The sequence below is a fragment of the Salmo trutta genome, chromosome 29 (assembly GCF_901001165.1).
Source record: "Salmo trutta chromosome 29, fSalTru1.1, whole genome shotgun sequence".
In the NCBI taxonomy this organism is placed as follows: Eukaryota; Metazoa; Chordata; class Actinopteri; order Salmoniformes; family Salmonidae; genus Salmo; species Salmo trutta.
Genome location: NC_042985.1, coordinates 18,695,005 through 18,709,511, shown reverse-complemented (window position 1 = coordinate 18,709,511; position 14,507 = coordinate 18,695,005). Strand labels below are relative to the sequence as shown.

The window sequence follows — 14,507 nt, the reverse complement described above, 5'->3', positions numbered from 1 at the left end:
CTTACTTAAAAGAGATGCCAAAGTAAACAGTGACAGGGCCAATCCCATTTACCTATCTCACAGCAAATAGAATTCAGCAGGTAGATCACCACTGGTTAATGAAGATACAAGAGGAGAGGAGAGGGAGGAGAGAAGGAGAGGGAGGAGAGAAGGAGAGGGAGGAGAGGAGAGGGAGGAGAGGAGGTGGAGGAGTAGAGGGAGGAAAGGGAGGAGAGGGAGGAGAGGAGGAGAGGGAAGAGAGGATGAGAGGGAGGGAGGGAGGGAGGGAGGGAGGGAGGGAGGGAGGGAGGGAGGGAGGGAGGGAGGGAGGGAGGGAGGGAGGAGAGGAGGTGGAGAGAAGGAGAGGGAGGAGAGGAGGTGGAGGAGTAGAGGGAGGAGAGGGAGGAGAGGGAGGAGAGGAGGAGAGGGAAGAGAGGATGAGAGGGAAGAGAGGAGAAGGAGGAGAGCAGGAAAGGGAGGAGAAGAGACCAGAGCATCTCTACTACGGAAGAGAGGAGAGAGGTTCCAGTGGCTCAGAGATAATGTGTAGTCTGAACACAGACACCACATGGAAACACCGAGGGCAATATCCCCCTCTTTCATCTAGCTTTTCTCTCTTCTTTCACCTTCCACTCTTCAGTCCTCCTCTCCATCTGTTGCCTCCACCACAGACACAGCCAAGAGAGCAGCCAGCCGTTTTCCCCGCAGACTTGCCTCCCTACCCTCTCCTAATATCTGGCAGCGAACCAGCCAACTTTGAAAACATTACGTGCAAAAAGTGCTCCACTTTCTGAACTTTTATAGCAACCTCCAGCAGCCTGTCTGAGCTGTCATCGATAGGGGAGGGGAGGGGCTCTGTGGCGTGCGTGCTCTGCTGATAGGTCAAGAGCTTCTCAAGCATCCTAATAAGATATGTGCCAATTAAAGCCTGCTGGTGCTGCGGCTTCAGCCCAGATAATTCATTTAACCCGTGGATCGCTGCTGACAGGTAGCATTTGTTTACACATCTCTGCTTTCACGAGCTGCCAACCAACCATGCCTCTGACGACTCTGCATGATATTAACACAACCACCCCTTTCCATCCGACTACATACTGCATAACACTGTTACGCGCAGTTTCCATGGAAATCACCTATACGAAGGGACTGCCTGCGTTTCCTTACCTTGAGCTTGTTATAAACTAATAAGCAGCAGTGTGGTGATGCCTTGGCTAGAACAGCTGTAATGCCTCAGAGCATGAAAGTCAACTACTCTGAAAACAATATACTGAAGATGTTCATGTGGAGGCAGCAGGCATCTCCAACTTTATTTTAAATAGCTTTCTTTCAGCTTCCGCTGCTTTCAGTTCTATTCCACTGAATATTGATGTGGTTCATTATGCTTAGCTTGTACTCTTACAGCTGAGACATATGAGTCAAGCCATGTGTTATTTATGCTTCTTGGGCTGCTGATTAATGCAGTCTGGTTGTATACAGTACAGTACATGCTGGCCTGCCCTCAGACTTCTACTAATAAGACTGTAGCCTACGACCCCTGTGATCCTGTCCAATCTCTGACCTTCAGTTAGGATCAAAGGTTGAATAAAGCCAATACATTTGCAGCGTCATGCAGCTCATTAACAGTTGAAGTCGGAAGTTTACATACACTTAGGTTGGAGTCATTAAAACTCGTTTTTCAACCATTCCACAAATGTCTTGTTAATTAACAAACTATAGTTTTGGCAAGTCGGTTAGGACATCTACTTTGTGCATGACACAAGTAATTTTTCCAACAATTGTTTACAGACAGATTATTTCACTTATAATTCACTGTATCACAATTCCAGTGGGTCAGAAGTTTGCATACACTAAGTTGACTGTGCCTTTAAACAGCTTGGAAAATTCAAGAAAATTATGTCATGGCTAATTGACATCATTTGAGTCAATTGGAGGTGTACCTGTGGATGTATTTCAAGGCCTACCTTCAAACTCAGTGGCTATTTGCTTGACATCATGGGAAAATCAAAAGAAATCAGCCAAGACCTCAGAAAAACATTGTAGACCTCCATAAGTCTGGTTCATCCTTGGGAGCAATTTCCAAATGCCTGAAGGTGCCACGTTCATCTGTACAAACAATAGTACGCAAGTATAAACACCATGGGACCACGAAGCCGTGATACCACTCAGGAAGGAGACGTGCTCTGTCTCCTAGAGATGAACGTACTTTGGTGAGAAAAGTGCAAATCAATCCCAGAACAACAGCAAAGGACCATGTGACAATGCTGGAGGAAACAGGTACAAAATTATCTATATCCACAGTAAAACAAGTCCTATATCGACATTACCTGAAAGGCCGCTCAGCAAGGAAGAAGCCACTGCTCCAAAACCCCCATAACAAAGCCAGACTAAGGTTTGCAACTGCACATGGGGACAAAGATCATACTTTTTGGAGAAATGTCCTCTGGTCTGATGAAATAAAAATAGAACTGTTTGGCCATAATGACCATCATTATGTTTGGAGGAAAAAGGGGGAGGCTTGCAAGCCGAAGAACACCATCCCAACCGTGATGGCAGCATCATGTGGTGGCAGCATCATGTTGTGGGGGGGCTTTGCTGCAGGAGGGACTGGTGCACTTCACAAAATAGATGCGCCATGTTAATCTTGTATTGCTAATTACTTCAGTAAATGTGAAGCCCCAAGTTCCATCTATTCGGAGTCTCCCTTATTATACTCTTAAAGTCATAAGAGCTATGACACTACAGGCTCAGTGAGCTGAATGACTGATGAAAAGCTAGTGGCTGCTGGCTGTGCTGCTCTTTACCCACCGTGGGCACAGGCCTGGAGGGGGCCTGGACACTAAGTCTCTCTGTCTTCCTCCAGCCTCTCTCCTGAGTTTCCTCTGGTTAAGAATAGGGCATTTAAAAAGTTCCTCCTTGTGTCCATGGCAGTGATCCTTCATTTAACAAGCTCATTATTTCACCTTGTCTTTGTCCCTCGTGCTCCTCTCTGCCTCGTGCTCCTCTCTGCCGCGGCTGCGTTTGCATGAGGCGAGCGGCTGTGGTGGCAGCGATCGGGGGAAGGAAGGAAGCGTTTGATGTGTGTTGGTATCGGAGGAGAGCCGTAGAGAGACAGAGGTCTTTCAGAGGGAAAGGCGGTAATGGATCCTACTAATGATATGGCCTTTGCTTTCATGACTCCCACAATAACACCGACCTGGTTCTACATTGATTAAGATTATGATTACCATGGTAACGCTCAGGAGGTCACGCGTCTTGCCAGTTCCTGCTCCACTTTCCTTTTTTATTGCAATGTTTCTATTCTACTGAGCCATTTACTTTATGTTCCTATTTTTACATTTGATTATTTCTTATTGTTGTTGCATTTTCGAGAAGCAACCTGCAAGTAAGCATTTCATTGGACGATGTATACCATGCGTATCCCGTACATACGACTAATAAAACTTGAAACTTGAAACATGGATATTCAGGGCCCGTATTGAAAGGATAACTTTGGGAAGCTGAAGGTTCGGGGTGTGGGAATGTAAACTGTTCTCTGAAGGTGTTAGGCAGGAAGGCAATGCATCTGAGGACATCACATAACAATGCATTAATATCCATTATCCACCTTCAATCTGCTCTCAATGTCAGCTACTGTAATGGAAGATAAAAAGAACTGAGAAAATTTTTATTGAATGAAAGGAAGTATATTTCAGCTATGCTATCCATCACAATGAATATGTTAAGTCAATGGGGACTTGCATGCTCATTTGATTCACCTGGGTTTTGTACTATTGCTGCAATTTGTGACAGAAATAAAAGACAACTGAACACTGTTTACTTGCATCATGTCGGCGGAGTTTGTGAATTCCTAACTTGTAGAAGAGAATTTGCTGAACCTCATAAGGAAGCAAATTTGAACAATTGATCATTGTTTCACAGCCTGGAGAAAATCAATAGAATAGTTTGTTTGAGGGTGAAATTGCAATCAAACAGCAACATATATTAGTTTCAACCAAATTCATGGTATAGGCATGTTGTTTATGAAACAAAACACACAGCTTTTTACTGTAAGGCATTATGATGCTATTCAGGGCATTGCCTAGCACCCAGACTGCATTGGTAGCCAGAAAAACTAGGGGAAAGAGAGAGAAAATGTATTAGTAAAGGCAAAGATTCATTTCCTTTTTAATTGAAAGATCAGTGAAAGACTGAGATTTTTATAGCTATCTATTGCACACGCAATTACCTATCCACAAAGTCAATTCCATCTAAATTCAAGGCAATTCAGGAATTGAATTGCAATCCAGTGAAGACGTGTACTCACTACTTGCATTGAACCCAACGAGGAACACATTGGAATTACTGATTGTACTAATTTGAGGAGAATCCAGCTCGGGGTAAAGCTGGCTGTAATCCAGCACATTAAAGCCACATAATTAAATAGAACACTATTATACTGTTTCTCTATGGATAAAGCTATGGCTGTGACAGTGAGCAACATCACTGACAAAAGCCTGGTCCCAGATCTGTTTGTGGAGTCTTGCCAACCCCACACAACGTGAAAATTACTATACAGTAGGAGTTGGCCAGACCGTACAAAGAAATCTGGTACCAGGCTAGTGAGCAGAGCAGTGTGAGTGACAACACAGTGCTCCTGACAAAAACAGCACTTAGCAGGAAGCAGTTATTAGACCTCAGGAGATTTCAATTACTGGCCTGATGGGGTTCCTGATCAATGGTGAAGCATGTATCTAGATGAGATAGTCCAAGAAAGATGCTTGTGTGTGTGTGTGTGTGTGTGTGTGTGTGTGTGTGTGTGTGTGTGTGTGTGTGTGTGTGTGTGTGCGTGCGCGCGGGTGCCATTAGAGCCTAGCAGTACAGTGTGTAGTGGACATTTTATCTTGGTAATAGTGTGGTGTGTCCTGTTAGATATGCACGTGTTTTATATTCAACAATGTCAACTGACATACAAGATGCACTGAGCCTTTATTAGGGTTAGGAGATCAAATAAGGCTCCGACAGCTGAACAAGATTAGAAAATGTCAAACTGTGTGCCATCACCTCCCTAAACCTGCTACAGAGGAATAAAGAGAATCCCAGACACTACAACAACCAACCTCCCAAGCCCTTCTGCAGTGCATACTAATCTAAAACAACATTGTATCTGGCTGTATGGTTGTATGGTTTTCTCTCAGCCCCTCTGAGACGTATCTAAGTGTTAGAGGAGACGGGGGCCTTGCAGATCTCACCAGTTAAGGGGGGTGGTGGGCCGTGACCCACATCTGGGGCCCCCTCACTGTGCAGTTTCCTATTACTTCCCTCTGTAGATTGGAAGTGACAGGCCACTCAGGCAAAAGTGTCTGAGCCCCTCTCCCATCAGCAGCCGCACAGCCATCCGCCGAGCTGTCAGCCTGATTACACATCAACGAGAGAGGGGGACGGGGGAGGGGATGGGGGACCCCGGGAAAGGAGATGTCCAGCTGGAGGACACACACTAAACACAACGCCTGTCTGTCCTGTCCCACTGGTTGACTGGCTCAGTCACATCTGCCAATAGACATGTCACCACCTGTCTGTCTGTTTGTCCCTCAGCTCAGACATTCCTCTCTGTGTCGCAGAACCAATCTATCTTTTCTAGCTACCCCGCTAAGAAATCAACCTAGCAAATAGTTCACCGACTCCTTACTCACCCCACAACTAGGACCATCAAAACACAACTCATTTACCAACGTTTCATGGTGCTGCAGGTTCATTACTTAAATAGATCTTGATAGCTACCTGTCTCTGTGTCACCCTCTGTGTAAAGCAGCTGGTGTGGAGGAGAGGAGAGGAGAGGAGAGGAGAGGAGAGGAGAGTCAGCATCAGGCCTTCTACCTGATATTACAGCAGGAGGAATTCACTCCATTACCTGGGTCTGATGCATCAAGGGACTACCTCTCTTTCTCAACAAGCAATAACTAAACATGTTGTCTCGTTTACTTAAGTGCTCACTCTCTCTCTCCCTCCCCCTCTCTCTCCCCCACTCTCCCTCTCTCTCTTCTCTTCCCAGGTGTGAAGCTAAGAGGAACAGCTCGGCAGTCCAGAGAGGTATGTTGTTTAATACTCCTCCTCCTTTCAATCAGAGGGAGAGAGAGAGTGTATGTGTTTTTTATCTAATATGGTGTTGAGTGGCAGTGCAGTTTCTGTGTGTGTGTGTGATAACATCAGTGTAGAGAGGCTGACCTGAGGCCTCCCCCAGTGTGCCAGGGGTGGGCCAGCTCTCTACAGCCCATGGAGAGTAAAGTAGTCTTGGTTTATGCGAGCTGGAATGGCTCATAGGAGCAGGAGCCTGTTTCTGTAGCGTGCAACCCCTGGACATGATGCTAGTCTATTGCAGGGCCTTACCCCCAATCTATCTCCTTAATGCTGAGTGCCAAACAGACTGAGGCGCATTTTTACAGTCTTTGGTATGACTTGGCCGGGGATCGAACTCCCAAACTTTCAGTCTTAGGGCGGACACTCTAACCACAAGGCTACTGAGTTGGTCCAGCCCAGGGAGAGCCAGGGGATAAAGGCTCTGGGGAGGTCTTGGTGTGAGGCTGCAGGAGCGAGAGAGAAAGCGAGAGAGAGGGCACAGCCAGGGCTCAGACTACCACCTCCTGTAATACGAGCCTGGAGATGAGGGGGTTGTGTCAGTGTGTAGCTGTAGGAGAGAGAGAGAGGGCACAGCCAGGGCTCTGACTACTAGATACTGTAATACCAGCCTGGAGATGAGGGGGTTGTGTCAGTGTGTAGCTGTAGGAGAGAGAGAGGGGGGGGCACATCCAGGGCTCAGACTACCACCTCCTGTAATACGAGCCTGGAGATGAGGGGGTTGTGTCAGTGTGTAGCTGTAGGAGAGAGAGAGGGGGGGGGCACATCCAGGGCTCAGACTACCACCTCCTGTAATACCAGCCAGGAGACGAGGGGGTTCAGTGTGAGACTAGGAGGCTTTGAGGCTGCAGGAGAAAGAGCACAGCCACGGCTTGTTGCTATGTCAGGCACGCTCCTTCTGGCTCCTCTCTTTCCTCCCGCTGACCTCAGTTTGCTCTGGTCTCCTGCTCTCAATAGAGATGAGAGACTTCCATTAGTGTGAGTCCTGTATGTGGGTGTCTGATGTGGGCAGGCACCACTGTGGCTGATCCTGCTCCGCTTCCCAACATGAAACGGTCAGGGAACCATTCCTACTACTCCTTCCTCCTTTGGAGGTTTCCCAGGGGATGTCGGTGGGAGTACTGGGCATCTGATCCAATGGATGTCAGATAGGAGATGAGCACAAATTCATGATGGGCTCCCATCACGTTATCCGATTGTACAATTAGGATTATACATGCAATGGCGCCATAATAGCTTTTAATTGAAATAAAATGTCAAAACGCATGATAGCCTCAGGCCATCTTACCATGGTAATCTGCCTGTAGTTGATTCTAATTTAGATTTCCCAATAAGTGTTTATAAGACATTTATATGACATTAGAGCTCTGTTTATTGGTCGTTCACCCAGTCATTTACAGTGTGTGGCATTTCAATCAGAAAGGTTGGAGAGTTGGTCAAGATGTAGAGAAACAGCACCACTAAGTGTTGAGTCTGAGCACTGCAGAAATCAGGAATGTATCGATAAAAACTATTCCACCAAAGGTTTTTAAAAGAGGGTTGGTGAATTAGTTCACGGAACATTACAAAGACTGTTTCACTGAATAAACATATTTTCATTTTGAATGCCAGAGAAGTTTAAATAACCAACACCTGTTCAATCAAATCAATAAAATGTATTTAGAAAGCCCTTTTTACATAAGCAATGTCACTAAGTGCTAACCCAGCCTAAATGTGTCTAACCCGGCCTAAAACACCAAAGAGCAAGCAATGCAGATGTAGAAGCACCTGTTATTGAAGTCTTGCATACATTTTACATCTTTCAGTGCCATATGTAAAGTCGATGTGTTATCTTTGTCCATCAGGCGCTGTGTACTCAGGACAGTGAGGGTGTGAGAGTCAGCCCAGGCCAGGACCAGAGACTGGCTGTGGAAGGCCTAACCAGCCCCATCCCCCCCATGCAGTTCCCTGCCTTCCAGTGGACCAGACATTCAGCCACCCCTGGCTCTAGGGAACAGGACATGGGCTCCCTGCGCGTCACCAAGCGCCACAGGAAACTACTGAAAACCAGCCCTGTGGTCTCTAACAACTCACACAACTCCTCCTCGTCCTCCTCGGGTTCCCCGGACTCTCCTGAGGAGAGCTGGCAGTGGCACAGACTGTCCCACATCCAGGAAGCTCGGCGGAGGCTGATGAAGGAGGTCTGTGCCAAGTACAAGAGCAGCATCTCCAGGACCATCACACCTCACCACGTGTCCCGGATCTATGTGGAAGACAAGTACAAGCTGCTGTACTGCGAGGTGGCTTATTGATGATCTGATTATTGCACATTGATTATTGGGCTTCTGAATATTGCTGTTATATACTGCTATCTATAGTTTAACAACTTATTGATTATTGGTGTGTTTTTGTCATTGTGACTGTGATGCTGGCTGCAATGATTTAACAAACCAATTAATAAAGTATTTTTTAAATCTAATCTTATCTCTTTAGGTGCCCAAGGCGGGCTGCTCCAACTGGAAGAGGATCCTCATGGTGCTGTCTGGCCTGGCGTCGTCCACCCACGAGATCAAACACGACGCTGTCCACTATGGTAACCACCTCAAGAGGCTGGACAGCTTCGACCGCCAGGGCATCACGCAGCGCCTGGAGACCTACACCAAAGTCCTGTTTGTCCGCGAACCCCTGGAGAGGCTGGTGTCTGCCTTCAGGGACAAGTTTGAGAACCCCAACACCTACTATCATCCTGTATTCGGGAAGCCCATCATCTCCAAGTACAGGGTGAACGCCTCCAAGGTGGCCCTCAGGACAGGCAGCGGAGTGACCTTCCAGGAGTTCATGCAGTATCTGCTGGATGTGCACAGGCCTGTGGGCATGGACATTCACTGGGAGCCTACCAGCCAGCTCTGCAGCCCCTGTCTGCTGGACTACAACTTCATCGGCAAGTTTGAGACCATGGAGGAGGAGGCTAATTTCTTACTACGTAGAACTGGTGCCCCGCATAACCTCACCTTCCCCAGTTTTAAAGACAGGAACCCCAAGGCTGAGAGGACATCAACTCATTTAACCCATCGCTACTTTGCACAGCTCAGCACTTCAGAGAGACAGAGAGCTTATGACTTTTATTACATGGACTACCTTATGTTTAACTACTCCAAACCTTTTAAAGATTTGTATTGATTGACTCTCTAATCTCTGTTTGAGTCCTCAAATCTCCCCTGGCTTTAAGTGGAGGAGCGCACCATAAAAATGACTTCCTTTTACAAGTATTACTAGAAGATCATCACATGAAAACAATGTCTCGGTCAGGCATGTCAATGTGGTCTTGTATTAAATACCGATGCCTAACTGCAAAACATTGAACTCACAAACAATTTATCACCGCACAGTCAGTGACGTGAAAAGACAGTTCAATGCTTTAAAATGTGTTGCGTGAAGTGGTACCCACCTATCATTGTTTGCACTTAGTGTAGCAAATTCTTTCAAATTCTCCAAAAACATATTGACTCAGACTGAGCATTAGTCTGCCACACTACTGCTGGAGAGTGTCTGGACGGTCTTATAGGGCAGCATCCCCCTTAAGTATCCCTAAGTACTACTTTACCACACCATCCCACTACCCTTTAGAATACACATCCTCATCACTGTCATCAAGGCTTTTCTGACACTAATATTTAAAAACTGTACAAAGGGCATTCAGATGACTATATATATTTTTCTATGTATTTCTATAATGGATATATTCACTGCTTCTTTGTGGGGGATTTTCATTTCTGATATCACTGATTGTTATTTCAGTAATTATATGGTGAGTGTGTGTAGAGAATATCGGGCTATATTTAGGCCTCTTGGGTCCCCCTGTACATCAGACCCTGTAAAACACGTGTCAAACTCATTCTTTGGAGGGCCAAGTGTCTGCAGGTTATGCTCCTCCCTTGTACTTGACTGATCAATGAAGGTCATTGATTAGTTAGGAACTCCCCTCACTTGGTTGTCTAGGTCTTAATTCGACACAAATATAAAGGAAATAACAAAAACCAGCATACAGTCGACCCTCCATGGAATGAGTTTGTCACCCCTGTTGTAAAACACATGGACATGTAGAAATTCCACTCCAATCTGTCCCCAATTACCCAATATGCCCCTGCATTGTTAGAGAGAGCAGAACACTGACACCATCTCTTATACTGACACTGACAAAGTCACAAAGCAGCATATCCTACCCATCCCTGTGTGTGTGTGTGTGTGTGTGTGTGTGTGTGTGTGTGTGTGTGTGTGTGTGTGTGTGTGTGTGTGTGTGTGTGTGTGTGTGTGTGTGTGTGTGTGTGTGTGTGTGTGTGTGTGTGTATAACAGAGAGCGAGACGTGTGTGAGAGAGAACAACTGGAGCTGCTGCTATGATCTGTTTTCATGGCTCTGAGGAGGAGTGAGCCCTGGCCCACAGCCCAGACACACTCAGACCTGCTACCGTAGGTCCAACACAAGACAGACAACTGTGAGGACAGCTTTACGATGAGATCTCTCAACAGGGTAACAACTTACACAACCCATAATAACACATAATCTACTGTCCCACAAACTGTACAGGCTATGGGTTGTAGGCTCTGTGTGAGAAAGCTAGTGTTCAGAGAAGCCAGCAATTGGAGCAGTATTTCAAAATATCCTCTTTTACCTCCTATGAACAACACTGATTTATAGCGCCACAGTAGAGTACCACAGCTATTCTGCACAGTGGGATGGCAGGCAAGCACACTTGGGGCCAATCAAACACAGTTTCCTGGATAAGTCAGAAATATGATTCTTCCTTGGCTGCTAGAACGCTGGGTTGGTTGGCTTTGTGAAATCCATCTGTAACACAGTGTTACAGTGTAACAGTAAGAAACTCAATTGCATATGCTGTTGTGTTGTGAAATGTATACAGGTCATATTATCGACTTGTCCCTGAAACGTGGTTGCTGCTTTTAACTGAATAGGCCTCTAATAAGTAAGTAGAATGATCGTCATATTCAATTGTGTTCTACTCTGCAGCTCTAGTCAGAATGAATACCCCAGACAAGCCAGGGGGGTGTCTAGAAGGATACAGCACAGGGGGAGATGCCTTTCTCTATGTGACCAATTACAAAGAAATGCACATTATTTGAATTATATATAGACACTATATTGAGATTTTAATATATTTTTTAAGAAGAAACAGAAATAGATTACATATTTATGATGGCAAATATTATAGGATTATGTCAATGTAGTGTGTTGGCTTTTGCAGTTCCAAAATCTATATGTTGTTTAGATGGTGGTCTGATTCTATATAGTTAGCCAGACTCTGTTCCAAAGCTAAATAGCATAATACAGGTGTTACTTTAACCTACAGAATGCTCCCTCACTCACCAACCCTGTTCTATGGGGTTTCTTGGAAATGTAAGTATGTGGGTCTATGGGTACAACACAGATATATCAAAACTATTTACGGTAACAAGTGAATGTATAACTGTTTTATCGTTGGTGCAAAAGTGTATAAATACCTGTACATGGTCTGGAACCCTTTGCCTTATTTTACACTGCCAATCAAAAGGTGTATTTCAGGAAGACATTCTGCAGGTGCTTGGTTTCTTTCTGCTGAGTGTCTACTAATAAACTGTCTTTAGCATTTTCACAATGCTGCTTCTTTTTCATGCTTAACACTCTCAACAAACCATCACACTCAAACCAAAGATGTGCACCCCTGGTTTACGTATTCTCTTTATTTTGTCTTTCCAAAATATACCTATTCCAACATCCATTGGAAGTATACTCAATTCATAGGCGAGGAAATAAGGCCTAGATAGTCTTCCCCAGTCCACAAGAAATGTTATCTTGAAGGAGTAGATATATGGCTCCTGTGAATGTAATCAGGGCCGGACTACTGCATTTGGGGCCCTTGGGCCATCGACTTCCTTTTATAGCACTTTTACATATTCTGTCTTGTGGTTGTGAAAAAATGATCCGTTTTAAAGCAAATTTCAAGCTATTCTACACATTTTGCAATTAGTCTAAGATATAATTTTTCTGTTTTAAAGATCATTTCCTACAATTTTGCACATTTTGCTTTGTTTTTTAGTGGAGCCGAGTGCTGGATGAATATGTCAGCTCAAATTGATCAATATGTAGAGTAGAGAGAATTTGAATAAACGCTGTAGGCTGATTTCCACAACAGCCTTCTGTATTAGTCATGAGAACAGTCAGGAAGTTTCAAATTCTGTTTAAATCCATTCAGAAAACAAAGGCCATCCATCTACCTCATTAGTGGGAGAAATCTCTTGACATGCAGTGGAGAGAACTTCTATGTTCTTTCAGCTCCAGGCTACAGAAAACAAGGAATACAAGAAGTCTGCTGGAAGTGAAAAAAGAAGATAACTTCTCAACTCATAAACATTGTACTGTGTTAGATATAAAAAATAATAATGATTTGAATTTCAATAATAATTCTATTTTCTACTAATGTCAGTTAAGCCCACAGCTAAACATTCTAATTCTGCCTGTGAGGTAAACATTAACATGGCTGAAGAAAATTGTGGCAATGTTTCTGCTGTGAAGAAATAACACAGCTCTCTGTTGGTGAGCATAAACACTTTTGCACGCACACATACACACACACACACAAATAAATGATTGACACTGTGATGGCATGACAACCTGAATCAGATCAACGGTTTGGCCCACTCTCCCATTCATTACCATAACAAATTCACTGCTTTGCTTTCACTTCTCAATTCAGCGGGTTACATTCAAGAGACATCTATCTAAATAATATTTCATCAAAGGTTGATGATGTGGGCGAGCTCATCTGATTCATATGCATGCCAGAGTCATTTTCTCACTTTCACATGAATTTCTTGTTTGTTTTGACAATGTGCTGGAACACACTCAAGATGTGTCCTCTGCATTGAACTATTTGGGAGGAAAGCTCATTAAAATGATTTGCTAGGGGTCTATTAATAACTGTTTGATTCCAAGCAAAACGAAACATAAGAGATGTTTAGCTTTTTCCATTGAAAATCCACAGAACACATCATTATTGAGGACATTTCCTTAAACACTCTGCTTTAAGACGTCATCTCATTTAGTGAACTGGCTCATCCACCAACAAGCTGTTGAGCCTGGACACAGGCCTGGTTCAGCATTTGGCAGGATGGCAAGGCTGTGTCTGGCCAATGTCTGAATAGATATTTATTCCAAGGTTAAAATCTTTGGTAACACTTTAGTTGAAGGGCACCTACAGAAGGACGTCATAACATATTCAAAAGCCATACATAAACACTTTCATGTACTTATGAAATGAATCTGTGTAATTGTATGTTAATTTCTATGGCACATACACCAACTGCCACCTTATTGCACTGTTCCCTGTTATTGGACAAATCCAACATGAACACAAGGTGGCAGCACATGATCTGAAACAAATGGCATGATGTGAAAATTCTATTGAACAAAGAAATATTTCATACTGGACAGTAGTATCCAGTGCTTCAATAGAGCGTGATGTAACCACGGTGTGAGTTCATACACATGCCATGTATGATAAAATTGCCACTTGTTTCAGCATATAATTCAAAAGTTGTCACGGCTGTTGTCAGAGCTCAGATTTGAAAGGAAAACATCCGTAAAATCGACTGCAACACTTTTAATTAAGCTATATGCTGTCATTGACATGAATTATGCAACAGCTTTAATGAACTTGTATCAATACACACAGGATCTATAATTAAGCTGGTCACGCAAGCTGGTGGGTGGGCATAGAGTCGTTCTCTAACCTTCAGGCTATAGCTATCTCTCTACAGAGGCGATAAAGCTCGTTTGGATCGTTGCAACATTTGGGTGATAAAAAGATACTCCTGTGTGTCTGTTACTATCTAAGGAACAGAAGTATTCCCCTAATGAAGACATTATGCAGATGTTTTTTTAATGTAAAAGTACATTTAGGCTGTGTGGAACATCTGTGCAGTGATGAGGATGGACAGGAGTAAGTATTTTCTGATGAGAAGGTTTAGAGAGGGCTAGGAGTGGGAAGGAGAGACAGGGAAATATATATATTGACACTTGGTAGACGGAGTAAACAGTTAGTACAAGTTTAGTACAGGTAAATGACAAAATTAAGAAAACACTTGAGTAAATGAGGGATACAAAGTATATTGAATGCAGGTGCTTCCACACAGGTGTAGTTGCTGAGTTAATTAAGAAATGATGCTTAGGGTCATGTATAAAAATGCTGGGCAGGCCATAATTTTGGCTGCCATGGCTATGGCCCCATAGGATCAGCAGGCATAAGGATGACAATGCCCCATCCACAGGGCAAGAGTGGTCACTGAATGGTTTGATGGGCATGAAAACGATGTAAACTATATGCCATGGTCCTTTCAGTCACCAGATCTCAACCCAATAGAACAGTTATGGGAGATTCTGGAG

The 14,507-nt window shown here is 44.2% G+C and overlaps 1 protein-coding gene across 1 annotated transcript in view; it reads left to right on the top strand.

The window, feature by feature from the left end:
- Positions 1-10,274, top strand: part of chst8 (carbohydrate (N-acetylgalactosamine 4-0) sulfotransferase 8) — a 201,611-nt gene extending 191,337 nt beyond the window's left edge. The window contains exons 3-5 of the mRNA XM_029721090.1: positions 6,008-6,045; positions 7,935-8,369; positions 8,563-10,274. Coding sequence (XP_029576950.1) covers positions 6,008-6,045; positions 7,935-8,369; positions 8,563-9,249 — 1,160 coding nt within the window. The 3' untranslated portion in view covers positions 9,250-10,274. The remainder of the gene's footprint in view (positions 1-6,007; positions 6,046-7,934; positions 8,370-8,562) is intronic.
- Positions 10,275-14,507: the final 4,233 nt, after the last annotated feature.